This window comes from Perca flavescens, chromosome 5, assembly GCF_004354835.1.
Source record: "Perca flavescens isolate YP-PL-M2 chromosome 5, PFLA_1.0, whole genome shotgun sequence".
In the NCBI taxonomy this organism is placed as follows: Eukaryota; Metazoa; Chordata; class Actinopteri; order Perciformes; family Percidae; genus Perca; species Perca flavescens.
Genome location: NC_041335.1, coordinates 27,775,896 through 27,796,346, shown reverse-complemented (window position 1 = coordinate 27,796,346; position 20,451 = coordinate 27,775,896). Strand labels below are relative to the sequence as shown.

General features: G+C 39.7%; 1 protein-coding gene across 3 annotated transcripts in view; it reads right to left on the bottom strand.

Moving 5' to 3' along the window:
* The window catches only part of col27a1b (collagen, type XXVII, alpha 1b), a 68,811-nt gene that overhangs the window by 18,290 nt on the left and 30,070 nt on the right, over positions 1-20,451 (bottom strand). For 2 of the 3 annotated variants that reach the window (XM_028577189.1, XM_028577190.1), the window contains exons 8-32: positions 19,678-19,722; positions 16,816-16,869; positions 15,550-15,594; positions 14,535-14,588; positions 13,209-13,253; positions 11,183-11,236; positions 10,246-10,290; positions 9,863-9,916; positions 9,547-9,591; positions 9,297-9,350; positions 8,999-9,052; positions 7,976-8,029; positions 7,789-7,842; positions 7,651-7,704; positions 7,517-7,561; positions 6,659-6,712; positions 6,386-6,430; positions 6,166-6,219; positions 5,883-5,936; positions 5,615-5,668; positions 5,153-5,206; positions 1,927-1,980; positions 1,500-1,544; positions 981-1,025; positions 741-794 (exon numbers count right to left, since the gene is read on the bottom strand). In XM_028577189.1, the coding sequence (XP_028432990.1) occupies positions 741-794; positions 981-1,025; positions 1,500-1,544; positions 1,927-1,980; positions 5,153-5,206; positions 5,615-5,668; positions 5,883-5,936; positions 6,166-6,219; positions 6,386-6,430; positions 6,659-6,712; positions 7,517-7,561; positions 7,651-7,704; positions 7,789-7,842; positions 7,976-8,029; positions 8,999-9,052; positions 9,297-9,350; positions 9,547-9,591; positions 9,863-9,916; positions 10,246-10,290; positions 11,183-11,236; positions 13,209-13,253; positions 14,535-14,588; positions 15,550-15,594; positions 16,816-16,869; positions 19,678-19,722 (1,269 nt within the window). The remainder of the gene's footprint in view (positions 1-740; positions 795-980; positions 1,026-1,499; positions 1,545-1,926; positions 1,981-5,152; positions 5,207-5,614; positions 5,669-5,882; positions 5,937-6,165; positions 6,220-6,385; positions 6,431-6,658; positions 6,713-7,516; positions 7,562-7,650; positions 7,705-7,788; positions 7,843-7,975; positions 8,030-8,998; positions 9,053-9,296; positions 9,351-9,546; positions 9,592-9,862; positions 9,917-10,245; positions 10,291-11,182; positions 11,237-13,208; positions 13,254-14,534; positions 14,589-15,549; positions 15,595-16,815; positions 16,870-19,677; positions 19,723-20,451) is intronic. The other variant, XM_028577191.1, reaches the window with a different exon arrangement.

Sequence of the window (20,451 nt, the reverse complement as noted above, 5' to 3'; positions counted from 1 at the left end):
CTCATCTCCGTGCGTGCTGTAATGCTGTCTGACGGCACCAGTGGCATCAAGCCAGCACAGAACATGCAGGTGAATGGTTCCAGTAATCCTACTGCTCCAAATAAGTGACAAAATAACGCCAACATGTTCCTATTTACATGTTGTGATTTGTAGAGTCACAGCGTGTACAAAAAACAACGTAACATGAGACACAGCCACCTTCTATCCGTAAACAAACCGGGAACTATATTCTCAGGTGAAAGAATATAGTACTTGGGCGGAGTGATATGCTCGCAGTAAGCCTGTCTGAGAATATAGTTTCCGGTTTGTTTACGATAGAAGATGGCTGTGTCTCATGTTACGTTGTTTTGTGTACACGCTGTGACTCTACAAATCACAACATGTAAATAGGAACATTTTTTTTGTTATTTTGTCACTTATTCGGAGCAGTAGACTAGTTGGAACCATTCACCTGCAGGATCTGTGCTGGAGCCGTCAGACAGCGTTAGAGCACGCACGGAGATGAGAAGGGTATGTATGGACTTGTCTTACTCTGGGGGTTACGGTGAATAAGCTAAAGTCCCAATAAGTCAACGTGTTCCTTTAACATATGCAGTAACTTCTGCAACCATATTTTTACATAATTGAACCAGATGGAGTAAAAAAACACAGAGAAAAAACATTACCATAGAAGGTATTTAATAATGGGGTTGATTCTCAAATATGTAACCAAAATTTATGTAAATAAATAATAAACTCACTGGCTCTCCTGCAATTCCTTTGGCCCCTGGAGGTCCCGAGGGTCCGTGAACACCCTGAAAACAGCACAGCCAATTATAACACATACACTATTAGTATTCATACACATGTTGAAATTCAACAACACCCACTAGAGTAACAGTTTGCCACACAGGCCTCACTCATCCACCAGTGTTCCCCAAAATGAGTCCCAAAAATCAAGACTGACCTAAAAGAGACCTCTGTTAGCCCCAATCACTTACTGGAAATCCCTTAGGCCCAGCTTCACCTGGCTCGCCAAGCTTTCCCTGCAACAAAATGACACATGGAAAAATAAGTTCTACTCTCAGAGGAGAACATTGAGTTAGATTGAAATGGTGTTGTTTGTTATTACAACAATATGTCAAAACCACAAGGCGATAATCAGGCACAGTCAGCATAAGACTGGGGCTCAGTTCACTTTCTTGTGTGTTCAATTGGATTGGAGGAGCACCATAAACAACAGTTGTACCAGATGGAAATGTGCATCCTACATGATTATGTACTATTATGTAACACCAAGAACACAGTTTATACCAAACTGTATGAATGCTTCTCTGTGCATGCGTTCATGAGACTATTGTACTCTTCACTAGGACAAACCTATCAACATCACTCTATTTATCCTGGATACTAATTCCTTGAGAACTTCAAAAGGCCAAATGTAACCCTGATTGTGCTAATACTGCTAATAATGTCATTACTGTTACAAGGGGAAAGTAAAGTAGTTCAATTTTTCCTACCATCTCCCCGGGGAGGCCCAATTTTCCTGGTGGACCATCAGGGCCCTGCAAAGAAAACATCCAACTCAGTTAACTGAGCTCTCTGAAATCCCCTAGAGTTAAAATGTTCCCCACTGCCAAGCCCAACCAGCACCATCAATATGTTAGTACTCTTTGATTTAAGGTTCTGTTGTTAGATTTGCAGCAAACAGAGAGCGTCCTCTAAAGATTCTTCAGATGTTAAAAATAGTTGCTTGTTAAAGTTCTCATGCTTTTGTTTATCCTAGCTTCCAATGGGACAGATTTGATGTGTGCAATTAGGAAGTTGAAGCACAGACATTTCTCTAAGGCAGTTTTGGCAAAAGAGCCACAAACTGGAACTAAATCTGAGACTCTGAAAATGGTTTATTAACCGCTGTCGACTTTGACTTTCTGACCATGTGCTCACCTTTACTCCAGTGGACCCTTTCTCCCCCACTGGGCCATCAGGACCCCTCAGACCCTGTAGAAAAAAATTAAAGTTTTCACTAATGGAAAGCTTGGGCAAATCTGGCCTTTAACCGACCTAAGGCACACGTTGTTTAACATATTAAGTCAATGAATTGGGACTCTTAATCTCCATTTTTGTCATCCCTATTGAGTGGAGCCTGGGAGGCAGTTCTCTTGGTTTCATTGTGGTTTAGCCCACACAGAAGAGACACCATCAAAGATTGCGGCTATACTTGGCATCTGCGAATTAGCTCCGAAGCATGCCCTATCCACACTGTGTAGACTTTGTCCCCATTTTTCCACGATCACACACAGTGGCAGCGTCTGCACACTGCCGTTATTGTAAAGACGCCTTGGGAAAAGGTCAAATCCTGCAGCTGATTCATCCTCGCCTATAAAATTCAACCAAAATATTCACTGTCAGAAAACATTAAAGGACTGACTGTGTCTTTTGCTGGTTGTTCATGTAAGCATCTTATATAAAAGTGATTTAAACCAAGCCAAAGCAGAATACGGCTCCTACCTATACAAGGCCTTGACATTTTCAGTGCTGCTTGGTAATAACCAGACTGTAAATATTAATTATTATTAACAGTCTATGGTAATAACAGACAGATTTGTTCAAGACTGTTGTTAAGAGACTGAAACGTAGATGTGTTTACTTAGGAGGGACACTATTATATATATTTTTTGTGGCTGTGTACGATTGATGACAGTTATCAGAATTGTGAAATGTGTTAAAATATGAAGTAAAAATATTAATTACATCTAATAAGCTTTCTGATCATCCAAACAAGTATTTTGAAATATTACATAAAAAACTGACCTTTTCTGCGAGCTTTTTTTCTTCTTCTTTTTTTTAAGATTTTTTTAATGGCATTTATTAGATAGGACAGCTTAAGACATGAAAGGGGAGAGAGAGTGGGAACCCGTGACTGCTGCGTCAAGGATTAAGCCTCTTTATGGGCGCACGCTCTACCAGGTAAGATACCCAGACGCTCTCTGCCAGCATTTCAATAACTTTTGTTGTTATACAAAGACATCAAAATTAAATTGAAATTGGTAACTTCCCTGAAAAAGTCATTCTAGTTCATAGAATGATCCGTTTAGTCTAATAATGAATTACATTTGCCCATAAGAGGGATAGTGTTACTTTTTTCAAGTGCAATTAAAATGTCTTATCAAGACACACCTTCATTGTACTCGGGGAGTCATCTGTTATGGTCACCTAAACTCAAAATAATCTTTAAAAAGCACATACGTTTTTGGTGGGGAAAACAATATGGACTATATGACTTATAAGAACAACATGTTTTATAGTGCAGACATGTACCATCCATCCATCCATCCATCCCTCCTTCCACAATCAGTTTTTCAGATTAATTCAACCCCAACAGACGCATTAGCTGGACACTTACTTACTTTCCCCCATGCTTTTTTTTTTTTTTTTTTTTTTAAAAGTGCACCAATTTAAAGGCGTTTTACTAAAGAGTTCAGTAAAAACCCTATGAAAAATGTAGGGTAATGACTCGTTTACACATCAGAGAAATGCATCTTATAAAGATTGCTTTAATTTCAGTCAGTTTGGATGGGGACGTAGGAAAAATTGAATGACATGGGTGACATGATGCTTAAGTATGACTGAAGTATGACTAAACCCTCTTACGGTAAAAATTAAAACCATAACAAGATATAGGAGCAAACTAGAAGTAACAGGATTGGATACATCAATACATCCAAGAAGCTGTCACTACTTTTCTTGGAATCCTATGATTAATTTATTGTGCTGCAGTGCACATATTGCTTTCACTCAGACCACATTTTTTACATGTGTGCCCTGAGGAATAAAGCTATTATCTTCTTTTTATCTTTTTGTTTTGTTTTTAGATTTCTTTATTTAAAAGGGACAACGCACATTAATCAACATGAGCACAAAATCCAACATGTAAATGTGCCAGATTTAGCCATGCAGGCTAATTTTAATCTGCAGTCTCTATATCACAATTTTAATAACAAATCATTAGGCACAGGAATAGCTTGTTACTTTTGTTTTCACAATTCTTGTTGACTGGGAATTATTTCAGACAGTGTTATAAGGAGACTGGATTTCAATTGTGCTGGTCTTAATTCTATTTCCTAAAGCCTTAATGTAATTTTAAGCTATTATCGTTATTAATATTACATTTGTGACTGCTTGTGATGTCAGGAACGCCATGTAAAACCAATCAAAATGAAATGCCTTAATTATACCACTTATTCATGTTAGTTCAATTATTCATTCAGTCCAATAATCCTGCTGTGCAACTATGGGCTATTTTCCCAAAGTAGAAAACTAAATTATGGAAAAGCCAGTGAACACAGGAATCATCCTGAGCTAATGGCAGACACAGCAACACACAGTTCCTGTACAGAAACTTCAGGGTGTTTTGTAGAGCTTCTTCTTTGACTTGTTAACCACATGTTCACAATCAACTTGTTACTACTGTATGTACACATACGGTATATAGTAATTTATGTTTATGTTATGTTTTAAGTCTCTTTTCTTTGGATAAGTTTGCTAAGCAATCCTTGTTGTGGTGTTTTTGCTCTGCACTTCTAAGAGATTTAATTATCTGTGGATTTTATTAGTGAAGTTTAGAGCTCCTCTGCTTTGTGCTCTTTCATGGTCTGTTTTGCTCATCTTACCTACTGTAACGTTACATAGTTCTTCCCTTTATTTCAAATAAAATATTGTTGCTGCTGCTGGGGATGAAAAATACATGATTTCCTATACAGGAAAATGTAATCTTTCTTGGGTAACACCTACCAGCAAATATAAAACAGGATTTAAAACAGTCTACAGACAGGCAACGCGCTCACAATGACAATTCTATCATGCAGATGTTTAGCAGGCATGTTCAACATCTTAGTTTACCGTGTTAGCATGCTAACATTTGCCAATTAGCACTGAACACAAAGTAAGCTGAGGCCGGGGATCGTGAATGTCTTGATAAAATGTCATGGCGATCCATAAGATAGCTGTTGACATATTTCCGTTTGGATCAGAGTGGCCACCCCTAGAGCAATGATGCTAATTCAATGAACTGAATGTAGAGTGATTTGTTGCGTCATATTATTTGGTAACAAACATGAGTTATGTGTCACCTAATGGGAATATAATATTATAACCAATATGAGACACTTACCCTCCTGCCTTTGGGTCCTCTGATGCCAATGGATCCCTGTGAACCAAGAGGCCCCTGAATGTGTGTGAAAAAATAGTCTTTGAGTTTGACTATAGCAAACTATGGAAACTAAGATACAAGAGACAGTCTTCTAAGTAAGTGGTTCCCAAAGTGGGGTCTGCAGACCCCCAGGGGTCCTTGAGGGACCTATAATTCTAACCATAAATAAAACAATGACAGAATGTATGACTATGTTGGTCATGGGTTTTATACATTTTTTGTAATAAAACGTCTAAAAGCAAAAATCCTATCAGATGGGGCACCCTGGGACAAAATCTTATTGAATAGGGGTCCGTGGTCTAATTTGTGTCAGTTTAGGGGTCCTTGACATGAAAAAGTTTGGGAACCACGCAACAGGCCAGTGTAGTCTCTGGTTTACATTCAGTGCACATAGAGCTGGGACAATGATAACATTAAACTTACTGGAATCCCTTGCAGTCCAGGTGGCCCCGTCACTCCAGGTATACCAGTGTGACCCTGATGGACACAACATTACTCAAATGACATCTATATGATTTATTTTACAGATTTCTGACAAAACTGAATGGCCTTATAGTATCTGCCTATTAGATGATTCTTGTTTAATAACTTGAATCAGTCCCCAAACATATGTCACCCCCAGCCCTTACGTATGTACAGTAGAACTAAATGCCCCCTGGTACGAGAGACAGCGTCCAGACTTACTCCTTACCATCGGCCCCGTGTCACCTGGCGGCCCTGGGGCGCCTGTTTTGCCTCGATCCCCCTGGAGAGCCAAAAGCCACAATTAGGGAAACATTGATTGTTTATTGATAGATTAAATGATTAAGTGTTCAGTCTACAAAATAGTTTATATAAGATTAGCTGTGTATGACTTCTTGTTTCAGCACTAATCACGTTACATAAACAGAGAGTAATTTCACAGATTAAAACAGACGGTGGTAAGCAAGAACTTGTGATACTAGCAAAGTGTGACGACGTGAGACCATGCTAACCTTTTCTCCTGCGATGCCAGTCTCTCCAACAAGCCCGACAAAACCAGGGAGACCCTGAAGGAAAGAACATGTGCGGTCTTAGCTTTTTTTTCTTATTTCTCTTAGCTCTATTGAAGTTATATTTCTCATAATAGGCTGCACAGCTTTGGGATCCCAACAAAACAGACACACGGTGAGCATCAAACAGAAATCAGCAGAAAGAGGAGAGAAAAGCCGTTACCCTCTCGCCAAGCTTTCCGACCTCGCCAGTTATCCCGGTCTCGCCCTACAGCAAAGCAGCCAATTAGCATATCACAAAGGTATTCATGCCTTTCATTTTTAGTTCAAATCAGTTGAAATGTGCTTGGAGGACCGTTCCCCTGTGGTAACGGATAATTAACATCTAATTTACACATATTCAGATGCTATTCTATGATAAAAGAAAGCCGGGGAGAGGATGTTCATTTAAGGATGACAGTGGTTCGGCGGTGGATGTGAGACTATTGGGTCTGACCTTAAGTCCATCTGGGCCTGTCAGTCCAGGGTATCCCTGCCTCCCAGGCCTGCCCTGAACAGAAAACAAAAATGACACAGAGAAGTGTACTGCAGCTCCTCACAACAAACAATAAACTCTCTGTATCTCCTGTAAAAGGTGCAGTCTGTGAGTCTGCTGTCCCTCGAGAGGCCGTGGCACAAAACAAACCAAACAATTGATGCCAAAACAAAAACATCCCTTAAAACAACTTAATGATCCATAAAACACAGAGCCATTTGCAGCATCAAAGGCTTCTTATTGCTCACAGAAGTTGTTGGGTCATTTGTGTTTGTTTGCAGTATTCACTTGTGGGTTTAACTTTTGGGAGATGGCAGACTGGAATCAACCATTGCAAAATTAGAAAGTTTCATTGGAAAGGTCTACTCTATTGTTTAGCCTGGGATGACTCCAATTTCAGATAGTCACTGTGGATTATAGTCATACTGCAGAATGGTTCAAAGCCATCCTATTTGCCATATCATATTATATATATATATATATATATATATACAAACAAACTATTCATTTTGGTTTGACAGTTGCTTTTGTTTGTGATTGTGAGTGATTTTTATGATAGAAAAGAGCATAGCAATTTGCTGACCAATCTGGTAATGAGTACACAGCGTCCAATAGGAAGTCTTTCAAAACAGCTTAAGAACAATACAAACATCAGTCAGCCAAAGGACTTACTGTCCATAACAGGTCATAGCTGTTTCTCCGAAGCAACATTTAGGCAGAGACACATGGTGCACTTGTGTGTGGATCCTAAACTTTTACTGTTATTTATTTATTTTTTTACTGATTTTGAGTCGCAGGGCTTATCCAATCAGCACTCACCTCGAGTCCAGCAGGTCCAGTGGGCCCAACTGGTCCCTCATCTCCCTGACAAAAGAATTGTCACTAAAGGTCAGAGAAGAATTAAAAAAAAAAAATCTTTTATTCATTTTCAAGATATAATAAGTCAACGCCACCTGAAGTCCAGGTGTTCCTCTTGGACCTGGCAAACCTTGGATGCCTTGCTTTCCCTGTGGATGAAACACAGAGAGTGAACTTTCACTTTATTTCTACTCACTCAAAATTTATATCTAAAGAGTTAATGTCACTCTGACCTTAGGTCCTTCGGGGCCATTTTGTCCTGGTGGGCCAATGTCACCTGGAAATCCCTTTGAAAATGACAGGAAATGAACCACAGCTTCATCACCACACAGTGGCACACAACATTGTATCAACAATGATAGAATAACATAAATATAATGCATCTAGTCAAAAGATAATAGTAAATAGAATATATCCTACCTCTGGGCCAGGAGGGCCAGGTAAACCATCAGGGCCCTTTTCACCAGGTTTGCCCTAAGAATTGTCACAAGTGAACTAATTAGTTACTTAATAGTTATTACACAGATCAGAAAACTTAAAATAACTTGAACAAAACACCATAGGCTAAATTAACTAAATGGTTTAACCAAGGAACATCATGTATGTTACCAAAACAATCTTATGTAACCCTGAAAATGAAAAGAAACCAATCTTATTTTTCACACTTGTGCATTTCTAGGTCATGTACTGTATGCAAGTTTTATGGAAATGCATGTTTTCCATGCTAGAATCTCAAATCAGAGTATTCAAAATATTAAGGACACTTCATAACGCACAAGTGCCAGCGTTGGTGGATTAGTCTTAAGGCTAAGGCAGCATGTGCACTGGAAATTTGCCAGTTCCCTGATCTTTGCTGGGTTGTTTATGCCACAGCTTGATTAGCATACATTTCTTAGACCAAAGTTATCCTACATGCATGAGTGCCTGAAGTTTGCTTTTGTATACATTTGAAGATTTCCATCCATTTTCTTCAAAGGCAGCAGCATTTTTTCTTTAGTGCATCCTAAGACATACTTTGCCCTTTTAACACATCATCATGCTTTCAGAACAAAATTCTTATCAGATGCAGCTAAGGAAAAAAAAATAGAATCATAACAACATAGACTACTAGAGTACCCTATTTCATTTATTAGTCACCCACTGAAAACATACAAGCAAGAAAGCATGAAAGAAATAAGTATAATCTCAATACCAAGTAATACTGTGCAATGTAGAGATAAACTGTTTTATCACCAATGACAGAATAACTGTGCAATTTAATCAGAAATATCCCAACTCTGAGCTGAGGCTATGAACTACATCCCTGGGCTTCTGTTAGGTGTTATCTAGTCTACATGTAGAGTCAATTATGTTGTAATGGGTGGGATGTACATGCATTTTTGTATGCGATTTCCATGCCAGAAACTAGTTTTGAACTTTTCTCGAATGTGAGATAGAAAATACCTGTGGTCCAGGTTTTCCACAAGGACCCGGCAACCCAGGTGAGCCATGCGTACCCTGTAAAATAAAAGCCAGCTCATTGTTAGCAAGTAAACAAGACAAGTAGGACAAATGTAATGCTGTTTGGATACAGAAACACACCAACTACATTTCTATGATAGGATTCAAAGAAATGGTAAATGGATTAACCAATGCACACAAACACATCGATGGTGGTGGAGAAGCCATGCATCAAACCACTGATCCTATTATTTCTGGATGACCCATCGTGCCAACTGAGCACATACAAACATACACTTACCTTGTCCCCTTGGAATCCACACTCCCCTGGCTCCCCTGGTAAGCCAACATCCCCCTGAGAAAACACAAAGCAACATGAAAAAAAAATTCATTCAACATGCTCACAGGAGTGCTTGGTTACACAAGTCGGCATAATAGCTTTGTGTTATCTGTTAGCTTTCTCAGGAGTCAAAAATAAAATTTTGTGATTTGTCGTCTCTAGCATTCTTGTATATAGTAGGTTAGTAGTGAGAAAGACGTATGCAGATCACCTTATCACCTTTCAGTCCTGGTTCCCCTGGGTTTCCAGGTACTCCCTTGGAAGCAAAATTTAAAAAAGAAAACATGATTAATGATTCAACATGATTAATGAGCAGTCCTGGCTTTTCCCTGTTCACTAAGGTTTACCCATTCAGGCTGTGGAACATTTTAATCACCAACCACTCTTCACTTTGTCTCGTCAAAGTGAGCTCAACAGCTACTTGGAGACATTCTGGTTAACCAATCAAATTGCCAAAATATACCCTATTTATGATGGATCCATACCAAAACCAGACAGAGACATTTGTATAAAACCGCATCATTTACCTTGAGTCCTGGCGGTCCTGGTAAGCCCATTATTCCGACAGGGCCCATGTCACCCTGCACACATCAACACACACAAAACACATACAGTACTTATAACGCTGAATGTCCACAATACTAAAAAAAGGACCGATGCTCATAATGCACAACAAACACATACACATACTTTCTGAGCTGAATGGCTCAACAGAAAGATGTGGAAGAGAAGAGATATAAGAATAGTGAGTAAGGAATCAAATGCTTTTATACAGTGCCTTTTCAAAACAATAGAGGGACCTAAAGAGAAATAAAACACAATATATGTATAAAACAACAAGGTACCAAAGTGTTTAAAATCACAAAACATAAAGTTATAAAATCAGTGAGAAGGACACAAGAACACTCACGATAAGACCAGGGACTCCACATGGGCCAGGAGATCCCAGTTCACCCTAAGAGGAAGGTAGAGGACAAAGAAAGAGGGATAAAGAAGAGATGCAACCAAGCACACAGTCAGACAGAGGTGTAGAGATGCAGGGGCAGGATACACATGATAGCAAACTGAATGTTTCTATATTTTGTTTGTTTACTAGTGTTTTCCTTCCTCAATATCCTGAGTAATGTGTTTCTCCACTCATTTTAGCATAGTGAGTGAGCACTTGGCACTTGACACACAGACCGACTTGTTCCAAATGATCTACCCCGCAGCCACATGCCATGCCTACATCCTCTCCAAGCTACGCATCCAATGGACAGATGGATGACACTCAGCCCAGTGTGGCCTTCCTGTCGCCTCCTCTATTCCTCTATGAATGAAAAGAGATGAATTCAGCCAAATGGAACACCCCCCTCTTCCCTCTGGAGGCAGAGGATATGATGCCTGGAGGAGGCTCGCAGAGGTCAGCCAATCACAATCTAACACTGACCCTGTCAATCATGAGCAGTGAGGGTCAAACTAAAGTAAAGGAGAGGCAAGTGAAACTGCTGATGCTGCCCTCATATATGTATCAGTATGGATTACGATGAGTGAGTGAGCTACTGAATGACTGCACAGACCTGCCTCACAGTCAGTCGTGTTGTAAAACAACGTGCAAGTAAGCTCCAACTCTGTAACTGTGTAATGTGTCTACTTTTTGCATCTCCCTTCATGAGTGTATTTTTCATTTCTTGTAAAGCACACTGTACTGCATTTGTATATGACATGTGCTACATTACGTCTGAAACCTGGTGAAATCTCAGTCGGGTGTAATTTTGTGGACTTCAGGGCCAGGCATAAAGATTTGTACTGTGCCAAGAGTTAGTAAATTGATCTACATAAGCATTCATCTACATAATTTCACTTACTGGGTTCCCATCAGGGCCAGGAGGTCCCCTCTCTCCAAAGTCACCAGGAAACCCCTGAGCACACAAACAAACAGGACGTTCATGTATGTAACCAGAGGGGAAATCGAGTGGCTTTATCATGTTCATACCTTCAAAACACTGGAATTTGGATAGCACATGGTTTGTCACTGAAGTTAGCAGACCAGTTAGCACACCATGCACAGAGGATCAACTAAGTGTTTCCCAAAACAGACGTTTGCAGAGCAAAGCCCAAGCAAATCCCCTAAATTGTGCTCCCAGCGCTTCATTCCTGGGAGACCGGCAGGAAATTCCACGGCTGAGTGTTTCCGAGCGACCGAGTGTCTGTTTGTGCATGCGCTGGCAGGCAGTGCTCGGCAGCCCGCGAACCAAACCCCCAGGACTTGCCTAAATGGCCGAATAAAGCTGCTTGGCCCAGAAACTGATGACTGTGTCCTTTTTTTTTCCCTTGGTGCTCGTAATTCCATTATAGAGGGAGAACAACAGACGTGATGCAGCGACGAGGCCACATGCTCAACGTGTGCTTGTCAATGTGCCAAGGTCAACATGCAACCAACCGCACGTCACGGCTCAGCACTCGCCTACAGAAGGCTATGCTTAGATTAATGAGAAATGGCAGAGATCTCTCATCGTCTGTCTGCAGACAGAGAACAAAAAAGATCAAATTAAAGTATGAAGACCTCAAGAGATGGCAGTGATAGGACTTTTTGTGTGGCAGACTGCTGATTTAGAACATCAGGCAAATGTGGATAAAGTAATGAGCAGTAATTGGTGCAACATGAAGCCCACAAAAAAATGTGGAAAAATTTGCCTTTTTCCAAAAATGTCAATAATTGGATTCATCAGAAACACATGCAAGTCTTTGTTCTCAACAACTTTCAGCGTGGCTGGCGAAACCCTTTTCATTATGTGATCGGCCCGATGGAAATCATGTCATTGTGCTTTGTACAAACTATGGCATTTATTAGATCAAAAAGTTTGAAAGACCACTTTCCCACTTTCAATCCATAAGATTAAAACAGGAGGAAGGGAGCTGTTAAACACCATAAAATACAAACTTTTTGTGGCTCATGTTGTTTTGGGCTTTGGGACATGTGGATCAAACATGCAAACTCCTTCTCTTGTGTGTCTTTCCAGATTTTGCTAAACAGCATTACTGCTGACTCAGGACTGAAAAAACTCCTTGCGTAAAGTGACTGACCTCACTTTTTACCACAGAGGATGGGAAATGGCTTGCTCATGACTTGGCTATTATGAGCATATTTTTTGGTCTCAGTTTAAGTCACTGACCACTTCTGCTAAATAATATTTTCAACAAAAAAACATGTACAACCAGACTAGGCCTGGGAAAACAGAAGATTTACACAAGTGGTTATTTGCTGTATTACTATTTTCCATGTAAGCCTGGAAGGATGGGAAATTTACTTCTAGGCGCCAATGACGATAGACTTCCCTGATCTGTGGATAGAGACTCGGGAGATCCAAACCCACAACTGACACATCACATTATTATATCAGTCACATGAAACACGCACAGTAATAAGCACACTCTTAAACATAACATTTTTACTAATCAACTTCAGCCAGAGAAAATTAATCATAAAAGATGTATAGATGACGAGTCACTGACTAACATTGGGCCAGGATTTTTTGATTGTAAAAAGGGATCTAAGTGAGAATTTAAATACAATCTGCTGACACATGAAAATTTGTGTTTCCAACACATTCAGTTACACGATGTATGGTGAATATTCTCCCCTTATAACAATCCCTATAGTAATCCCTAGCATCACTGTGCCAGTGTGGAAGTTGCCGGAACTTTTTTTTTAGCAGATTTACAACTAAAGCCAGGAGGGGCTTCACACTGAACTAGAGTCTCTGTCAGAGTAATGCACTTTAAATTAGCTCTGCACTACAGTAATAGCCCATAGATCAACACAAACACCTTCACTTTCACGAGGCTGCATTAAAAATGTTCTCTGAGAAGTATGTTGAGAGAAAACTTTACCGGCCTACCCATCTTGCCCTTCTTCCCATGAACGCCAGGAATTCCCTGGAAACAGGAAAGAAAACAAGAGTTGCGAGACAGAGAGAGAAAAATGGATAAGGAGCTAAAGGAGATAAAAGTGCATAATGCAAAAACACAAACAATGATAAGGCTATGCCATTAGCTACACTAGAAGCCCTGTGAGGCTATGATGCTCCTTACACAACAGAAAACAAAATTGTTGTATGGACCAAAACTGGAGAAACAAATTTTCTATTCTCAGATCATTATCACATGTTGAAAAATAGAAATATTGAGCTTCAAAGTTCTAGAGTTTGGCAACAGCAGGTCCATTTACAGGTAGTATGTGTCCTGGAGCTTTCAATAATATAATCTTCATCGAAAAAATGGATGAAAGGTCCTTAAAGTCCTCAGAAACAAAATGGAAATCTACAATTCCATCACAATTAGCAAACATCATCTGCTGATGAAGATTATGCCATATGGTCGAAAGATCAGCTACTAAATGGTCCTTTATTTTATCAACTAAATCATAATAGTTTATCTTCTGTAGGATGGTCATTTTAGGACAAATCAGACTCAGGTGGTCAGGTTCAGGTTCAAGTTCTACATTGTGGCTCAACTTTCAGACTGAAGTGTACTTTGTCATCCTCAGCTGCACTTCAGCTTAGCTGAGCTTTGAGCTGAATGCTACATTAGCATGCTAATTTGCTAAATGAAACCTTAGCATGTTAGCTTTTTAGCATGCCATGTCAGCGTTCATCTCAAAGCACAGGCTGACAGAATTCAGTCATCCTGTTATAGCGAAAAGCAGATAATATTCATCCTCTCAGGACCATGCTGTAAGTATCAAGTATCAATACCAATCTTTGTGACATGTTCTATTTAACGTGTTGGATCACTCACTTACACGCTGAAGGGCCAACAGTGGCATAGCCTCACTTGGCTAAAGTAGCTAAAAACAAATAAAAACACATAAAAATTCCCAAGACATTTGGTGCCACTGTTTTGATCCACCGCTCTGGGTGTTAATGGGAATTTGAGTCCTGGTTGATTTTAAATACATTTAAATCCACCTCCCACATTCTGACTTTATCCAAGACAGTAGGAGAGGTTGGGGTGTAGGTTGTTATTGGCCCCATGCTCGATCCAATACAATATGAAGGAGCCTGTGCTACTCTGGGCTTATAATAGTGATTTGGTTAAGCGTGCCTGCACTCCTTCAACAATAAAATCTATTACTATTACTATTTTATCATTTCGGTCCATGGGCAGTCATATAATGCAACCCAGTAGGCATTTTTTCTCACAGCCACTAATACTCACTCTCTCTCCATCAGGACCAGGAAGGCCAAAAAGCCCAGGGATGCCAATGTGACCCTAGAGAGATGAATAAAAGATGGAGTGGAGGAACAGATAAGGCAAAGATAGATGGAAAAGCAAAAGAAGGTGGACAATGAGACTTTACAGAGATGATGGACATTGTGAAGAACGGTTTGATGTCAACAACACTAACAAGTCTAAAAATATCTAAAGACTTCAGCTGTGATGCTTTCTTCTGTTACAGCACTACAGGCTTTTTGCTACGGTGGAGTGGTCTTGTAGAGCCAAGCCTTGAGGCAAGTGTATATGCCCATGGACTGCATGGTGCTGGCTTCCACGATGTAGTCCAAGGGCACATACCCTCACATCAGGGATCTCTGAAGAACTCTCTGCTAAACCTGCTCAATGGAAGAAGAGGAAAAAGTGGCAAACAGGGCAGAAACACAAATTACAATGACATTTAACGAGAAGCTGACATTCAAACTGATTATGGTTATGCTTGACAGGAGAGCAATATAATGTTATGATATTTGCCTAACATTAACAAGCACAGCAAGCACGGAAGGGATTTAAAGAAAGCCAGAGTTAATTGCTCTTGCAGTACTTTAAATATACTAACAAAACCATATGTCGTTATCATCATGGAGTTAACAAGGGCAGGAGAGTGGCGTTTATGACATTGGCCTTTTGATGTACCCACACTGGTTAGGTAATTCATTTAGCAGGCATTTCACAGTTCGTTTAAGAAAGTGAAAGTTCAGAAGCTTTACTACTAGGAGAGCCATGCCTCTCTCCCCTGTGGCCTTCAGTGGAAGGTGAGTTAGGGTGCATGACAAGAACATGAAATACACGTAAACAGAGAAATTAATTCTGAGGGTGCTTTAAGACTTTAGGCCTTACAGTGAGAGATATACAGTATTTACTTTCAAAGCACCTTTTTATTACCAAACATACTGCCTTAAAGAGTTTAATAACACAAATCCATGCCAAAGCTGTAATTTTTCCAACACCTACTTACCCTGACTCCTTTTGGCCCCATTGTCCCTACATGCCCAGGTAAACCCTAAAAGTAATACATGACAAAACAAATTTCTGTGGTTACAAACAGTGGCAGAACTTTATTTGTGTTGCTGTGAAAGTAGTACTTAAGTGGAAATACTAAGAAAAAAAATCTCACTCCTTCATGATAAGCACATTCATCCAGATGTTTGCATTTGTGGTGTCAAAACTGAAAGCAGCATTCACATTCATTTCTCAGAGACACAGCCAGCAAATCCACCAGCGCAGAAAATCTTCCCCCGCAACTTTAAAGATCAACTCTCAGCTCAGAAGAACACCCCACAGCAAAGTACAACGCCTTGACATAAACATACAGCACTGGTGATTCACAGCCCACAGATGGTAGGGGGTGCTAAATCCTAATCCATCACACACAACCAAGTGTCTATAGAGATCAGAGTTCATACATAGTAAGTGCGCAAAAGCATAGAGGCAAACACTGACAAACATTCAGGAAAGGACATGTGAGCAAGCAGCAGTTTAAGTTTTCTTAAAGCTAAGAGGAAACCAATTTTAAATGGAGAGAAACCCTAATGCTCCCCAGCTTTAAAGTTAAACACTATTCCTAGAAGTGGAGTAAGGAATGACGCTCACTTTTTGGCAGGACAGAGGAAGCTTATTTGTAGCCGGAAACCTGTGGCATTCGTCACACTTTTATTACCTTTTCTGTCTTCAGAGCAGTGCTTACAATGGAAACCTTTGGACATTTTATTTCCTCGCTAGACCGGAGGCATCCGTCGCTTAAATTCAACCACAGGTGCTTCTCAACAGCTTAGAGCCTTTTTCCTTTCATTCAGCTGCAACAAACGTTTTATTTGGATTGACCAAATTTGATTCTCTGAGGCTGACACTGAGATGCCGATTGGCCGAGGTTCTTTGCCGGCATCCAATATCTTTAAATTAGATTATTTTGTAAGGATTTGGTGTTTCACCAATATATCCCGTTTTATTCATCATTCTGACAGTGAGCAAAACTTACTAGCTGTAATTTGATTTATTAAAAGGCCATAATGTTTTCAAAAAGCTGAATTCATAATAGAGATGATAGCCTAGCCTCCATTTATTATTTTATCTTCTTCTGCGTGTGTGTGTGTGTGTGTGTGTGTGTGTGTGTGTGTGTGTGTGTGTGTGTGTGTGTGTGTGTGTGTGTGTGTGTGTGTGTGTGTGTGTGTGTCTGTGTGTGTGGCCCTGCTCAACCAGCACAGCAACACTAGATTTACTGCACCTGCCTGCCAGGATAGCCTTTGGCCCCAGGGCTTCCATCATCTCCCCGTTTACCCTGTGGAGAGAGAGAGACAGAAGAGAAATCAGCACTAAAGGGACTAAATGAAGGAAAAGGAAAGGAAAAAGCATTGAAGGATGGAGGGAGGCAAGATGTATTATATAGGAAATAAGGTTTCTTTTATGCACACATGGTTTCTATTGGAGCCTCACTGATTGTAATGATTATAAGCTAAGAAAGACTGATCAAAATGGAAAACAAGCCCTTTATTCATGAAGCCTTTTATTTATGAAGTAATAAACAACAGCCAATTGGTCCTACAGAGGAATTTACATCTCTCAGCTTTTCAATAAAGACCTTTTGTTTAGTCGAGTCAGTGTTGCCTAAAGAAGCAGGCGCCACTATAGACATTACCACTCAAACCATTTCATTAATTCGACAGTAAGTGCTATTATAATGCAGTCGAGCCACATGCTGTTACAGCAAGACTACTGTGAGCACAGTTTTGCCTTAATATGATTATCCTCATCAACGTAAAGTATAATACATGAGTCATTCCTTCCTTGTGGTGAGACCAAACCAAATGCATCCCCCCGAGAGGAATGTTAAATTCTACATGTATGGGGAGAGTAAAACGGGATTAGTTAGTGAAGGCATGCAGGAAATTACAGGTTGCTTGCGCAGTATACTGAAAGTTCATCACAGTCATTATACACTGCCGACAGTTGTGTTTCTGCCAAAAACCAGATAATTAATGTGTTATGAGAGATCAAAAAGTGAATGTATTATTACAAATTATATGAGAAATCTTGTAAATGGCCACAGAGAAACAGTAGTCATAGTAGCAGCAGTAAAAGTTGTAGCACTAATGGAAGCATTGTTGCATCAAAAGGAATATTGTACAGCAGGAAGGTTATTATTGCAAAACAAGCGTAGAGAGTAAGGTAATTCCAGACCCTGGCAAATAAACACATTATTATCTGGTTTATTAAAAGTCTGATAACCAAGTACATCAAATCATTTGACCATAATGGGCACTTAAAATGTTGTTTTTTGTCTTTTTTGATAGGTAGTTATGTGTTTTGACCCTATCTTACTTACTAGTACAAGGACACACAAGTATGTGCATGAGCACACAGGTGATGCTTTACACAAACCTGCTGAGTGCAGAGGGTGATACAGCCAATGTGTTGTGCATGCAAACCAAGCTATTCCACTGATCGACAATTGGTGGCAGTAGCACGCAAAGAAACGTAGAAATGTTCTAGTCGAAGGCAGGGAAGAAGACTGCCAACCGGCGCGAACATGGGCCATGTCCAAAATCACACCCTCGTTTACACATTCACTTCTCCCTATATAACAGACACTCAATAGTTTACTTTTGAGATTTGGACACTTTGCACAAGAGTTGCATAAGAGCAATAATTGCATCCATAAAAAATGCAACACATTGCATTGTGGGATTGTTAGGAAAAGGTAGTGCACATGCCTTGAAAATTGTATCCACTGTGAGTGTTTTTGAAAGCACCATAGTCCATGAATGTCACTCTCATCAATACATTTTAGGATAAATATGGTGCACTATATGGTGCGGTGGTGGTTTTTAAAATTATGTATGAGGAATAAAATGCATTTTGTTGCATACAATGCATTTTGGTGGGAGAGTAATGTTGGTTCATAAGAAAGCTACACAGGAAACCTTTGAGTAATATACAAGTTCCACTAAATTAATAGTCATTCAGGAGTTTCTTTAGTAACCAAGAAGTAATGTCTTTCTGGCACAAGGTGTTACCCGTTATCTTCAACTGGCTTGAAAAACAATCAAACCGACATTACTAAAAAAAAATTAACAAGGCTCAGAATGCATTTCAAGGCCAATCATAACTGACTGTTCTGCATGTTAAACCATGTGCTATTACATTTTCCACAGAAAAGAGTGCATCGTCTCAAGAGAGAGAGCACTGGAGGAGACAGGAAAAGTTTTCTTAGTTTTCCGTTGTGACACAGCACATTCTTCTCAAAGATAGTACACAGGATCTGGACTCAGGAGGAGGGGAGATAGGGAGAATTAATGACCTAGGGGTGTCCAAACTATTTAGCCCACTTGTACCTCTGCCAAAAATCTTTCCTTCTCTTTTCCCGCCAAGATTCCAGGACAACTAATGTCTCTTTTCTCGAACCAATCCCCCACAATTCCACACTTCTATTTGTAACGTCCCGATGTGTCTGTGTTAATATGTTCTCCTGTTTTGTAACTATAAATGGAAAGACTTGCTGGAGTGTTATGGGAACTGTCTCTGGAGACTCTTGGCTCTTCTATTCGATAGGTAAACATACATTGACATACAGCTAACAGTGCGGCCAGCAGACAGACAAACAGCATGCAGTGGATTTAGTCAGCATGATAACACTTCAAAGAGACGGAGGAGGGATTGTGTCTGAGAAACCAGAGAAATCACATTTTAGTTGTTTTCAGATGCCTCTCCCGCTGTTCAGAAAATCCTCTTTGGTTGATTGTTTTTTTTTACCCCTCAATAAAATTCACACTCAACTCACACCCTGTTGATACAATTTTAAAAAAGGGGCAATGATGCATCTTATCTCAGAGTTCACTGTATGTATTATAAATTGTTATTTATTATTGCATTCTAGCACTTTCCCGTGATACGTATTGACCTAAGGGGGCACTACAATTAGAAACATTGGAATTACTGATGTGTCTATTACTGAGTAGCCCAAAGGGGAGCTACATTACAACTTGGTAAACTGGTGAGGATATTGAGAGAGACATTCTACATAGTGTATAAGAAAATGTATGATATACATCAAACTTTAGCCATGATTAAAGAGAATTGAAGTACTCACAGGTTCACCTGGGAGACCAGAAGGACCAGGATGGCCTTTTTGTCCCTGTTGAAAGAGAAACAACATGTTAAGAGTGTTGCACATCCAAGAAAAAGTCTAAGTGAAATTACCATGGCATCTTATCTTTTTTAAATTCTGATCACAAAGCCACAGGAAAGTACAATGCTAAATGATGCGCTTTGGAGAAAAAGATTATGTCTGCCTTGGTTAAGTGTTAAATCAATGGTCAAACTCAATCTAAGTTTATTACATTGTGTTCAAGAGCATCTCGGTCAACACCACAGGGTCTGAAATTATGTTATTTTCAAATGCCTTAGAGAGGAACTGACTTTGTTTCCTTATAAAATAAAATTAATTAATAAAGACCCTGAAGGTTTAGTTTAAAAGGGTTCACAAAGACATACTTAATAGCTTTAAAACTACTAGACCACTTATCGGCAACATTGGCTGGTTAACCCTGAATAAAACACTTCTTTACGATTTCTACACAAGACCAATGCCATTTGTATCTACTGTTGCAGCACAACTGCTTGGCCGTTTGTCTAATCCTTGCCACCAATGCACTGTGACAAAACAATTTAGAACAATCTTGCATTAATTAAATCAGTAAACCAATTATACAGAAACAAGTGAAACCCAACAGAGTAATTAATGGTCACCTTCATGCCCTGTGGTCTCAAATGAGCATGCCAGCTGGTTACAAAATGTATTAATCTTTTCACAATCAAGGCCTACAGTAGAGTAGATGGAGTCATGTGCAGTTGTCTATGAGGA